The sequence below is a fragment of the Uloborus diversus genome, chromosome 7 (assembly GCF_026930045.1).
Source record: "Uloborus diversus isolate 005 chromosome 7, Udiv.v.3.1, whole genome shotgun sequence".
Taxonomy (NCBI): domain Eukaryota; kingdom Metazoa; phylum Arthropoda; class Arachnida; order Araneae; family Uloboridae; genus Uloborus; species Uloborus diversus.
In genome coordinates this window covers 149,913,208-149,927,525 of record NC_072737.1, presented here as the reverse complement: position 1 = coordinate 149,927,525, position 14,318 = coordinate 149,913,208, and the positions used below count along the sequence as shown (strand labels likewise).

The 14,318-nt window shown below is 30.6% G+C and overlaps 1 protein-coding gene across 1 annotated transcript in view; it reads right to left on the bottom strand.

Moving 5' to 3' along the window:
* Positions 1 to 221: 221 nt before the first annotated feature.
* Positions 222 to 14,318, bottom strand: part of LOC129226438 (eukaryotic translation initiation factor 3 subunit B-like) — a 39,068-nt gene continuing 24,971 nt past the window's right edge. The window contains exons 8-18 of the mRNA XM_054861040.1: positions 13,788 to 13,854; positions 13,666 to 13,712; positions 12,730 to 12,964; positions 9,874 to 9,946; positions 9,666 to 9,788; positions 9,509 to 9,587; positions 9,262 to 9,400; positions 7,437 to 7,562; positions 5,566 to 5,643; positions 2,561 to 2,669; positions 222 to 741 (exon numbers count right to left, since the gene is read on the bottom strand). Coding sequence (XP_054717015.1) covers positions 641 to 741; positions 2,561 to 2,669; positions 5,566 to 5,643; positions 7,437 to 7,562; positions 9,262 to 9,400; positions 9,509 to 9,587; positions 9,666 to 9,788; positions 9,874 to 9,946; positions 12,730 to 12,964; positions 13,666 to 13,712; positions 13,788 to 13,854 — 1,177 coding nt within the window. The 3' untranslated portion in view covers positions 222 to 640. The remainder of the gene's footprint in view (positions 742 to 2,560; positions 2,670 to 5,565; positions 5,644 to 7,436; positions 7,563 to 9,261; positions 9,401 to 9,508; positions 9,588 to 9,665; positions 9,789 to 9,873; positions 9,947 to 12,729; positions 12,965 to 13,665; positions 13,713 to 13,787; positions 13,855 to 14,318) is intronic.

Here is a 14,318-nt window from a genome sequence, read left to right as displayed (position 1 = left end):
CTACTTTTCACAATGCTTTGTAGTTAAGATGGAACAGAGAATAAATGATGTGTAGAGAAAGTATATATATATATATATATATATATATATATATATATATATATATATATATATATATATATATATATATATAAACTATATACAGAAGCAAAATAAAATATTTCTATCTCATGTATAAAATGATTTATACATAAAATTTACTTCATTCAAAGTCAAAAAATTTATTTGTCAAGAAAAATATCTATACAGCATCACATTGTGACAAATATAATTTCAGATTTATTTACAACGAAGGTACTATAAATAAAAAAAATCCAAAAGTTTTTAACCTTATAAAGTTTACCACTGCAAGTTGAAACCTTTTAGCAACGTAAATGCGACTGAAAATTTTAAGTGTATATTAGTAGAATAGTTTGTACTGCTTTGAAAGCAAAAACTATCGATTGTGAAAAACCTAACATTAATTGTAGATCTGAAGATGTTTAAAATTTTTTTTTTTTTTTTTTAATTGAAATTTTTTTATGCTATGGTAAGAAATATGACACTTGGCCTTCGTATACAGTCGTATACCAGCACAAAATGCAAATTATTTTTTTAAAATCAAGTTATTTTTATTGAAGAATCCTAAAATTTGTTCACACTAGTCCTCTTCTAGAGGAAATACTTCTTCTTTTACAAGGAATTCTACAACTTCCTCCTCCAAATTTCCAGCTTCTGCATCAAGTTCATCAGTATCAACACCTTTAAAAACAAAGTTTATGCAAAATCAACTTTTTGAATTTACAAAGTTTAATAAATGGAAAAAGGAAATTAATAACCAAAAGTTGATAAATAATATAACACATGACTAGTAGTTGTTTTTTAAATTTAATTAAGTTCTCACAATTTTTAACCTACATTTTAAGTCTAAATTTGCAAGAGGGATTGTTCTGGTTTAGATTAGGATGCAAACATTCAACGAATTTATAAATTTATTGATTGAAATCAGAAGTTTCAAAATGAAACTACATTTATACCCATTTCAAAAATGTGAATAGCAATCCACGAACTTCAAAAGAAAAAGGAGACATTTTTTTTTAAGAATCATCTGGGGATCAAAAGTAGAGTTTACTTATAATAATATTTTCTTTGCATTTAAGTACAACAAATTGTTGGTTGTGTTTAGGGATTGCAATACAAGTATTTAGAGCGATTTTGTAATTTCGTAATACCGGTATTTGCTGAGGAAAATACTAGTATTTTCGGTATTAGCTGAAACTAATAAATAGTTTTAATTCAAGAATTTTCAATTTAACTTATTAAGTATCTACTTATATTTTAAATGTACATTTATTTTCCCATGATACAGAGCCAAAATTAATCTACTGATGTAAACGCGACCGCAATCGATCGCTTAAAAATGCTTGGCCGCCGGAAAATGAAAAAAAAAAAACAAAAAGCGGAAAATCGCGATCCGCGGCAGATTTTCATCCCTGATGACTAAAATATACAATATATTTTTTAAACTTAGGTACAGAAAAGTCCCCTCATCTGAATCAACACTGATTGACCTTTCCTTGCTGCCTTGAAAAAACATTATTGCACTTTGTGTTTTGAAGGTGATGAATATACATTGAAACAAGTATTCACACAGAAAAATTGTATGCAAAATTGCTTTTATTTCAATAGACCATAATACTCTCAAGGATTTTGTTATAATATTATTTCTAATAATGAAATTATCCTTTAACTCATGCTCCTGCAGATGTTATGGGACAATATTTGAAGTATTTAACTTTGACCCATGCTGACATCCTTTTCTTTCAGTTGAACTACATTTCCATTTGTGGTAAAATCTCTTTCATAATCAGAAAACAAACTTCACATTCTTTTGCAGTTAGTTTTAAATTCCTAAAAAACAATTCTGAGAAAAGAGCTTTTATGAAAATTGATAGGCAGTTGAATTTGAAACATTTTAATGATTTTATTTGACAGTTGATATTTTACGATAATACAAAAATGCTAAGTGATTCACAAGTAAAAAAAAAGAATATGTTTTACAATTGCCTTGTTATAAACCGCCGTTTTTCTAAATTGATAAATTTTAGAATATTTTGGTAATCCAAAATTCAACTGCAAAACTAGGAGGGGGAGGGGGGGGAGTATATGAAAGACCACAGGAAAGAAAGATCAAAGTCCCTTTTTTGGCCAACTAAGATTACCATGGGAACTGGTAGATCATTAGACAGTATTTAACTGTAATATCATTCAAGCACGAAAGATCATAGTCGCAAAGTAATTACAGGAGAAAATTGGATCTAACACTTAAAAAAGATTGGTGACAGTAAACTTAAAAACATAATACTGAAAATTTGTGTGTGGCAGATAATGATTTTGCTTTGCTATGGCGCCTATCATATATTTTGTGCAGAGATACAAAATTTCATTCATTTTGTGTATTTTAAATAAAACAATACCAGCGACCGAGCTTAGTCTTAGTTGAATCCTTGGAGTACTGGTTGCTTCATTAACATCATTAAAAATTTCATGAAAATGTTAAAAAGAAAAACAAATAATTTACCATTTCTTAGCTCTAGCCGCAACCTCTTTTTATTGTGAAATTCATCTATCCTTTTCTGGCGAATGCTTCTGAATTCATCCATTAATTTTCTCCTTTTTTCTACAATTTCCTAGAAGAAAAATGGTGAAACCATCACTTTCTATGACATCCAAATTTTATTAATATAACATTGGTTTAATTTTAAAAGTATGAAATAGAGCAAAAATAACTGAACAAATCACAGCAATTTACAGCAGAATTGCAATTAAACTTTAAGCTATTATAAAGTGGAAGCATATTTTGATTCAAATTGCTTCATGCATATAATTAAAAAAAAAATAAATAAAAAAAAACCATTAATATTCAAGTAAATAACACAGAAACTGTTATAAAAATGAATAAAGTGTTGCATTTAACTAAATGAATTCCGTTGGCTCTTGTTGTATTAATAATGTCCGAAGACATGAAAAAAAGTGATGAATTTAAAAAACGCCAGATTACTGAAGTCATTGAAAAATCTATTTATCAAAGGCAATTGTAAATCTTATATGCCTCTACAAAGATTTCGTTAATTTTTACATTATGATTGTCTCAGTAGCAAAATATTCTTTAACAGTCTGCGTATCAAGTTAAAAATCCAAAAATAATCTGCAAAATAAACCGACACTATTTCAATCATAAATGCTAAAAAATGAGATCAAGTCCATACAACTTACGGACAGGCCGTGCCAAGCCTGATTGGTGTCGTCGTGCAAATGTTTTTTGAGCGCAGCATGAGCTCAAAACGCTTTATGCAGTGGCGTTTGGGAAAAATCTTGTTAACTCTTGGAGTGCGGTTTTTTAGTCAAATATAATGCAGAAAAAATAAGTTTAAAATTTAATTTATTTAAAACAATGTGTAAATATTTAATTTTGGAATACAGTGCACGTTTTTACTTCACATTTCGAAGTTATTTCAAGTTCAGTAGCTCATCTGATATGCTAATGTGTTTTGGAAAGTAAAAAGATTTCAAATATCAAAGTTAACGTCACCCTATGGATGCAGAGCACTCTAAAATGTCAGCCTAGCTGTCACACACGGCAACAACAATGCCACTCTAAATGTTTCTCTAATCTCTAATTGATGAATAATTAACCAAATTTTATGCCTGTCATAAACAGCAGCAGGGTACTTACTGATTATATTTTCTAATTGAAGTATAATAATGAGGATTCCACCTTAAAACTTGAAACCCCCCTTTTCGGCAAAACCAATAACTCTAAAATGCGGAATTGTTAAAAAGGCATTGAATTTAATACCTAAAACAAATACAGTGAAACCTTCCAATAGCGGACACCACTAGGACCAAAGTTTTTGTCTGTTAATGGGGAGTGTCCGCTATTGGGGAGTCTGAATTTACAATGACATTTTAATTTTGTATTTTAAACCTACACTTAGTGTATAATTCTAAGTTAAATAAATTAGTAGTGTGAATATAAGTGAGCGTACTCTATAAGTAAACAATCCGCTGAATCTTTCAGGAAAATAAAAGAGGAAGGCATTTGTAAATTGTTTCCCTTAGCTGAACAAAACCAGTCAAGCACAACGGAATCAATGTCGTTGATTTTCAGTACCTTCTTTGTTTTAGATGGTAGCAAAATATAACCCAATCGGCTACTTTTTACTTCATCTGGCAATGCTGTGCCAATTCCTCATCAGCGTTTGGAGGGGGAGGACGCAGCGCCGACGCTCATCTCTCAAAATCTAGTGGGGGGGGGGGGGGGGGGGTACGGTTAAGTTGCACAAGAGTATTTTTTGTAATGAATACCTCTCCTATGCAGACTGATTAAGCAAAGTACTGTGTAAAAGAAAGATTTTTTGTCTTCTGTTTTTTGCTGAAATTTCATACATGAGATGGAAACAAAACTTTTCATAAGCTTCGACTTGAAAAGCTCCTGTTTTCGGAGAAAAAGGGGTGTTAAAACTTCTTATGGGTACTGGTTAGTCCCAGAACATCGTAAAGGAGTGGAAAGTGCTGAGCAAAATCTTACCAGACACAGAAAAATAAAACAAAACTCAGCTGATTTACTGTCTGCTAACGAGTGGAATACATTACAGTTGGATCCCGACTTACGCGAGGGATGCGTTACAAGACCCTCATGTAAGTCGGAATTTTGCCTTGTGGAACAACGTATGTTTAGAATTTTTTTATAAGCATACCCAATTATTTCAGACATGTGTTAACACCCCTTAACTTGTTTCAAACCATTTCTTAGCTATATATTACCGTACGTTTTATAAAGAACTGACTTTTTACTGTATTTTAGAAAAAACGTTACTGTTTAACATGATTACTCTGTTATGAAGCACAAAATCAATGATCAATAAGATACATGTACTTTAACAGTAGGGTACTTACAGAAAGAAAATTACTGCATTATAATAGCACTGAACAGTAGAAATCGTAATTTTAATTATAATTTTAAAATAATTGACTGTATTTATATTGATGTGGATGCTACAACATCAATGCTTTACGAGGGAATCCAGATATAAACAATAAAATTTCCTCAACTAATTATTACAACTAGGTGCAGTGTCAGATTTACAATTTTTCTGAACCACAGCAGGTGTTGAACCCTACCCATCTTTTTTTAAGTTTTCATATTGAATTTCAAAAAAAAAAAAAAGCTAAAATAGGGGTGAATAAGTCCCCCCCCCCCCCATATTCGGCTCTAGGTAACAGCAAACGTAGAAAAAATAGAATTCACTTTTATTGCAAAATTTGAAAAACATAAATACTTCTAAATAAATAAAATTTAGAATGGTAGTTAAATAACATTTAAATCAAGTCTTCACATCCCCCCAAAAAAATGTGAAAAAAATATTCAAACGGTGAGTTTTCTTCAAAGCACTATACTAAAAACTGGATTGCAGTTACCTACATGTAGCATTCACTCCCAATATGACGTTTATGATTTTTTAAATTGTTATTTTAATTATGCTTTTTTTTCAATTAAATACATTCATCATTATAACCACTTACTTTGGAAGCTTTAGATAATGACATTCGATCTTTAATATCAAACTGTGCACTGTATTTTTTCAAATTTTTCTTTATTTCCTGCAAAAATAATAAAAATGTTACAAGTTCAACTCTTAGATGTTAGTAATGAACAAGTTGATGTGCGCATCACATGACTTCCTTTTACACCAATTTAATGTCAATTCACCATTAATGGCATTTTTAACGCAATTCAATAGTTTACTCTCTAAATATCACCAACAGTGGCCAACTTGAAACCAGATTTGAAAAAAAAAAAATTCGCCAAATTTGTTGCCAAGTTAGCGACCTAAAGACTGGTGATATATCGCCAAGTGTCCGCTAAATTATTGCACCACTTGAGTTTACATCGAAATTAGCGATTTCCCCCCAAAAAGGGGCAAAAGACCAATTTAGAAACACCCAAGTGCAACCAAAAGAGGAGGTGCACAACTAGACCCCACTAGGAGTCTACGTACCAAATTTCAACTTTCTAGGACATACCGTTCTCGAGTTATGCGACATACATACGCACATACAGACGTCACGAGAAAACTTGTAATTAACTCGGGAATCGTCAAAATGGATATTTCGCATGTCTATACGCCACCGTGGTATCCATACGCACTTATCCATGTGTGGTCAAGTCGAAAAAAAAAACTCCACATTCATTCGGGGGTGAGTAAAATGGAAATTAAGGTCGATTTTTGAGTGAAATTTTTTTCGCAAATAAATACTTCCTTTTTTGTAAAAGGAAGAGAAAATCCTTTTTTGTAAAAGGAAGTGAAAAAGAAAATGACTAAAAATAAAATTTTTGAGTTTCAAATACAATTTTTCCAATATTACATTAATAAAATGGGGAATGGTACAGGAATGAACGCAGCAAAGTAGTTTTGGAGCATCTGGAAGGAGATAGACAAATAGGAGTAAAAGTTAATGGTTTTTAGAAGTAAAGGAAATTTTACAGCAGCAGAGAACAAACTGAAACAAAACGAAATTCCCTATTTAGGAGCCGAATATATTAGCTTTTGAGCAGGCATATCAAAATTTTAAACATTTAAAATTTCAATTATTCAACAAACTAATGAAACAAATATTAAATATTAGAACTAATTGGATTTCCTGAAAAATGCCAAAAAAATATATATTTACTTGAGTTACCTAAATAACAGAATACAAGATTTAAAATTCTTCATGTAAATTTATAAGATAACTTCACATTTACAGATATATAACTACCACAAAATATTAACCATTTTAAACTGAATTAATTGTAAAGTTGCTTTACAAAATGAATGGCTAATTCTTTTATTATTTTTTCCAGTTCAGGTGTTAGAATATTTTGCAGCCCTGCCATGCAGCAAACTTGCAATGGTTGTGAACAGGAAACAGTTATAAAATCACTAATTCTCGTAGGTGTTGGAGTTTGCTTTGAGTTATTTTGAATTTTAAACCAAATCTTTCACAAAAAGATAGAAAATAAGAATGGATCCATTAAAAGTCATAGCTTTCAATAGAATAAAAACAATCTAACAAGTTTCTTGAGCTCCCACTAGAATATCTAAATTGTAAATAGAACCTGAACTGGATGTTTTAAGTTCTTACATAACACAACAAAAAAATTAAATTAAAACAAATTTGTACAAGTAAAGACTTTTTGTTGACTGGTATTAAAATCAAAATATAAAGTTGAATATTGAAAATTCAATTAAAAATGAGAAAAGCATTAGTTTAAAGTATTTTTATCTAATGAGCTGATAAATAAATAAAATTCTAAAGATACAAAAGTTATTTTAAAAGGAAGTGTTGATGTTGAAACTTTGAAACCATTAAATTCAGACAGGAAAAAAATGAACATAAAATGAAAGTTATACTTTAATTTTTTCTTCTGACAGCAATGTTGGTGGCCTAGGTCGCCACAAAAGTTGACAAAATCGTTCTAAATCATATTTTCGTAATAGTCTACCTTGGAATGTCCACATCCAAAATGCATTGTCTACCTGCAAAGGATGAAAGAAAATAAGAAGAAAGAAATAATATTATTACATGGATGTCACAAAGGTTGAAAGTAGAGATGGAATGAAGCTTTGGCTTGGCCGAACCATGATCATGAGCCGCGATTTGACCTCTTCGGTCTCAAACAATTTATGTTGTGAATTTCTTTTTTATAAGATTCCGTCTATTAAATTTAAAATTATACTTATGATAAATCACAACAGAAATGTATGTTTGATTTTAAAATTTGTGTATATTGAACCATTGGAGCCAGAATTCATTCAGCAATTAATAAAATGTTTATTAATAATACATTCTATTGGAAGTTGCATTACCTTATATTTAGTTCATAATTTTATTTAAAAACTTAAGTTGTAAAATCAAGCTATATAAACATACTGGATTAAAAATTCTTCAAACATTTCTAGCTTTGAAAGTCATAACAATAGAGATTTTTTTTTTTTTTTTTTTTTTTGCATGGGCTGATATGCATCTAATGAGCATTCTTAAGTAATTTGTTTTAAAATTATATTTTACTTAACAGTGATAGGTAAAATATTTCAGGTTTTCAAATAGATGCATTAATCTGATAACATATTTTAACTTATTTTGTATTCATTGATCAAGACTATCAACAATAAACGAGGACTAAAACATGCAGATAATTGTCAATACATAAATTAAAGCAATATTTTTATTTATCTTTTTTGCAAATCAAAATATGAGGAAGGCATCCAGTCTATTAGTACTGTCCGACCATCACGAGAAAAGTCACCGCTGAAATGTCTGCACTTGTCTACTGCTATAGTAACGAGGCGCGTCTCATTTCTCCAAGGGAAGCTTAATGTTGGAAAAACCCGTACGACTGCACAAAGGCGAGCAGACGAGTGGCGAAATGCCGCCAAAAAGCCTTCCTGCTAAACCTTGCAGAAAATGAATGAAGTCTGTTTCTATGGTAGTAGACAGGCTCAGACTTGACGGCGGGAGCTTTTCTTGTGAAGGACAGACAGTAGCACATCTACTCTAGATCTACATTCTAAATATTTTTTGCAAATGATTAAAATCCAAAAATTTACTCCAGATTAGTTGATTAAGGCAAAGAAATTCTAGATTAATACTTGAAATAACAGATTAATATTTGATCATATCAGTTGGTTATTATAAACATTAACTTAATTGTAGAGAATGCCTTTAATAATTCTAAATAATACTTCATATTACTTATTCTAAAGAAAAATTAGAAATGTGATTTTCTGGTACTACCAGTGCAAAGCAAAAGTAAAATCTTAATTGGTGTTACGTATTAATTTAAAAACACACAGTAAGCTGAAAATGTTGAAAAGTCTAAGAGTAGCGCAGGATATGGAGAATTATAAGATGTTATATGCATTTATTGAGCACTTAATGCTAAAACTCAACATACAGAGCAGCCGAAGCATTGGTACTCGTTGCTTCGGCCTAATTGCGCTTCGTGCCATCTTTAGTTGAAAGTGTTGACTCTAAACCTTGCAAAATATTACATTTTCTAGACATAATGTGTCTAGGATGATGTGTATGGCTTATTCTACAGCTGAGTTTTACATTAACAGCAAAGTTTTTTGACCAAAAACTTACCTGTAAAAGCAAATTTCCTCAACGTAATAAAAGAGTGGAAAGAGGAAAAAAAAAGGAAGAATTGAAAAAGGTGAAAAAAAAGGTAGTTACTTTATGCATCCACCAGCTTATACCGGAGACCACGTATCGACCGGTTGGATCCCACTCGATGTCGGTAGCCATAAAATGTTCATTTTGTGCCATAATGGTAAAATCAGAAGTATCAATGAATTCCAAACTTCCACTCATTCTAAAATAGAAAAAAAAAGTAAAATGTTGTTTAAATTAGGAAATGCTAAGAGCATGCTCCAGAAATCTGTATTCATTAATTTATTACTAAACAACAATAGTTACTCACGTCCTTAATCCTGCTAACACAATGAATTGACCATTAGGAGACCAAAAGAGGCGATTACACTGCTTTCTTTCAAACTTTTCTACAGATAAAAAATTATTGTAAAAGAATTCTTTTTTCAAAATCTTTTCATAACAAAGTCAAAACTTTAATAACTTACTCAATAAGCTAACAGTTCCACCTGGTTTTATTCCATAAAAACTAACATTTATATGAGGATTATCTCCATGAATGACAGCAAATTTATTTCCAACTGGCTCCCATGCAAAAGCTGTTATATTTTCTGAAAAAAACAGCAAATTCATATCAATATTTTTCTATCAGTTCCATCAAACCTAAGTACTTATTTAAAAATAAATGAAAATTACCTTTGATTTCTGCACTGTCAACAGGAATTTGTTTCTCACGCATATGAAATATTTCAAAATTATAATACATGCCCTAAAATAAAAATGTAAAAAAAAAAATCATTTTCGTAATACACATTCCAACATAAATTCAAAGCAAACAAAATATTTTGAAAAATAATTTTAAGCAATAATTTCTCTTTAAAGAAAATCATGGTGCTATAAATGAAATCTCAATTTGAAAAAAAGAAAATGTTGATCACAGTCCTGGTTGTAATTAACTACAGTATGTTTTGCCCCTCAATAGTACATAATACATTCAATTTCTTATCAGGGTGGCGACAGAAACTGGAAAAAAAGTTCCCCGACTTTTCCGATTAAGTTCACCAAATTTCCCTGATTTACGTTACCAATGATAATAGTTTTCTTCCTTTGCCCTACCTGAAAAGCATTGCATATTAAATAAAATGCAGTGTTTAAAACGGTTTAAGCTGTTAATTAAAAATATATTTTGAAAAGATGTTCCTTTTTTTTGGTAAAAATAGTGTATTAAATTATCGACAGAGAAATATTGTAGGAAATCTAAGACAAATACTCTACTTCCAAGAACCAGTTAATAGAGGTGTAGACTGGTATTTTTCTTTGGTAGCCAGTGGCTACCAACACCAAAAACTTTGGTAGCCACTTCAAATTTTTTCTAGCCAAACATACACCCACACATATATATATATACAGAAAAGCACCCGTTTATACATTTCTCTTTGATACGTTTTTTGAATTGGTCCCTGCAGAATCCAATACATTTTAATGCATATACCTATTGTACGTTTTTCCCCTTATACACTTTTTTCATACAGTCCCTTCAAAAACGTATAAACTCTGCTATGTCTACTCATTTCCAAAATCTGAACAGTGTGGTCATTCCAAGCTCGTTAGCTTGCGAGATCGAGATTTTCGCTCACGTGATTGGTTGTGACGTAGAAATGTCGCAAAGTAGCATTTTAATCTACTCGAACTTAGGTTGCGGCTAGGTTCGAATAGATTAGAATACTACTTTGTGACATTTCTACGTCACAACCAATCGCGTGAGCGAAAATCTCGATCTCGCAAGCTGACGAGCTTGGAATGACCGCCCAGAACAGGAAAAAAATATATTTCAAAGATTTTAAATAATAAAAAAAAACATTTTATATTCTAGATACTACAACTGATCAAAACATTATTCAAATCTCTTGTTAAAGTCATACAGTAAAACCTCAATAAATAGTCAACCGTTTAAGTAGTCACTCCGCTTAAGTCGTCGTTTTCCTTTGGTCCCGAGAAGGTCTAATTCACAGTAATGTAAAATGATCCTCTTTTACTGGTCACCAAATTTAATTTTACCCCGGTTATTTAGTCACTCAAAAATTGTTTTCTAAAATTCTCTTTTCTTATCAGATCTTAGAAACTAGCATTAGACTTAGAATGCTGTGTGATAGTCATTTTTCCTTGAAATCTCGCTTCTCACTTCTGGTCATTAAAAGCATATTTCTTGCTGCGACTCTGTCTAGTACCAATCATATGAATCAAACTCCATCCAGCAAGGCAGACAAAATTTTAATACCTGGAGAACGTTTGTCAGTATTTAACATTCGTTATAGGTACAACAGACGCAGAATTTAAAGCTTGAAGCACGTTAAAAGAGTTATTTTCAGTAAGCAACAACTTCAATCAACACTGATGGATTATTTTAATGAACAGTAAGTACATTAAAATGAGTTATTATGATTAAGTAATGTATAAGTAAAAGAAAATAAAACTAGGTAACTATAATGAGCGTTTTTTCCTTCTTTTTAAAGTTTCCATTAATTCATAGACATAGATTACACAAGCTTTTGGTTTTTCGCACTGATTTTTACAGCTATTCATGAAAGTACTTAAGAGAAGTTTTTTTTCCTTCCTTATTTCCCACTCCACATAAGTGGTCAAAATTTTTTGGTCCCTCGAGTGACGACTTAACGAGGTTTTACTGTATATCTAATTTTCTGAAAGTTTGTAGATTGTACACTAAAATTCATACTATTCAAAAAGCTTAGTCTGACTCATTTTCTGCATCTCAGGGGACATACCAAATCAACAGAACAAACATGAAATAGTTTTCTACGTAATTTTTCCTACAGATTTTCTGTATGTAAAAAAGAAATCTAGAACATTTTTACTAATTCAAGTATTTCTCGTATTAATAGATACCTTGGTAAAGACATTGAGTTTAACTTTTTAAAGAAAAACTTTTAATTTAAAAAACTTATTGTTAAACTTTTAATAAGGACTGAACTAAAATATTAGTCAGCATCAAGATTTATCAATATAAAACAAAATCAAGAAGTACTTGCACAGTTATATGCCGTACCACCTGTCACATTTTAAGCTTGCTTGTAAGTACGCAATGTGACAAGGCCATATCCAGGGGGGGGGATCCTCCCCCCCCCAAAAAAAAATTGGTTTGACATTTAAATGTTCGTTTATATTCAAAATTTTCCAAAAAATATTGTTACAAAACTCAAATGTTTTTTATATGTATATTAATTGCATAAAACGCTTTCATAATAGATAACCCAACGACATGAACATTAGCACAAATAGGGCAAAGCTCTGCATGAAAGTTTTTAAACCCTCTTTTAAATAATTTTCTGGTTACGGCCCTTCAATGTGATAAATCATTGATTGCTATCTTGACAGCAAGATGGCTGCCTGTTCAAGCAACAGTAAATTCAGTTTGTTTCAGTACATTCTGCTCAAGTAGTCTCCCCGAACTCTTAGTTCTCACAATAAAACATAAGTTAAATTGTTAATAAGAGAAATGCTTACAATAGGCAAAAAAAAAAAAAAAAAACTTACACTGTACTTCCATTCATTTTTTTCTTTTTTCGCTTTGGTATACCTATCAACTTTTACACATAAATAACCTCCCGATTTCTGCCAATGCATCATACAATCAGCTACACTGAAAAGATTTTTTGCTCTAAGTTCAGTTCTACTTGGAATTTCAAGCAATGTGACTCTGGCAGGCACATCCTTTTCTTCAGCAACCCAATATGCAACAATATTTTGAGTAGGAGACCATGAAAAATTTCTGAAAGGGAAAATTTTCACATTAACTTAAAAAATTGTTCAATAACAATTAGGATCTTCAAAGCACAAGTTTTGAACAAACATAGAATCTTTAGAAACACATTATCAGTCTAGATGCATAATCTAGATATACAAAACTGTATCCATGAAGGAGGTCCTTTGATGCTCCGGTATTTATAAGGGAAGGAGCGGGAGATTGTAAAAAATTAGATGAGGTCTAAACTTAAATTTTGATGGGAAATTTTATACTTTTTTTCCCTCTCTCTCTTTCATTTAAGTTTGATTGCTGAACATGCCTCACTAGACAACTTTTATTTTCGAGGCAGACCTGCAATACCGGATGATGTAGCTAGCCTATTTATATGTAATGGATAATACATATTGGCTCTTCTGAGGTTTTTTAACAATAAAAAGTAAAGTAAGTATTTTTTAGGACTTTCTAAGAACCAAGGGAACAGTACCAAGACATTTGTATGTTTTGTAGAGCATGTAACAAATGCAACTCACATAAAAAAATAAATGTATTCGTAAATTTTAATGAAAAAAATCCAGTTTAACTTTTTAAATTACTTTTAGAAAAAAGTCAATGTTTAGAAACTTCACTGCAAAGATTTTTTTTCTTTTTTTATCAGATAGAAAAAAAATAAAAGTTATCAAATTATTAAGTAAAGAAAAATAAGTGTTAAAAAAACAAGCACTTACTTGATTCCAGAAATTTTAATGCTTTTTTTCCCCAGCAAACCAAAAGACTAAATAGAAGAAATAAAATTAATATGAAACAACAAAAGTTTAAAACTGTAGAAACTTTTAAAAACAGAACTTACAGGGGTCTCATATATGCTAAGCATATCTTTACCAACTTTAGCAAAGTATTTATCATCGTGACTCCACCTGAAAAAAAAAAGAGAGATCACAAAATGATCTTAATTTTAATTTTGTCCTAAGTGAGAGTTTAACACTGGATTATACATATTTTATTTATTAAAAACATACATTTCAATAACACAAAACAGAAAAATGTTGTAAATATCATCTCAAACAAAGCAATAAAGAAATGTAGTTCAAACTTGATTTTCAGTATTGATGCATAACAGATTGTACTGAAATAAATTTGTCTCAAAATGATCATATGCACAAGATCACAACAAATATTTGACTTAACATTCAAGTGGAATCAAACCCTAGTAATATTATCAAGTAGTTAATATTAGCAACTCGGAATATCTGAATTTTGATTTCAAGTTGAGTATTTTTTCCTCAAAAATATCTCATAAACCATTTTTTATAGTACAGTCGAACCTTGTAAAGGTGAAATTAATTAACATGAAATATTGTTTTTAATAAGATACTTCTTT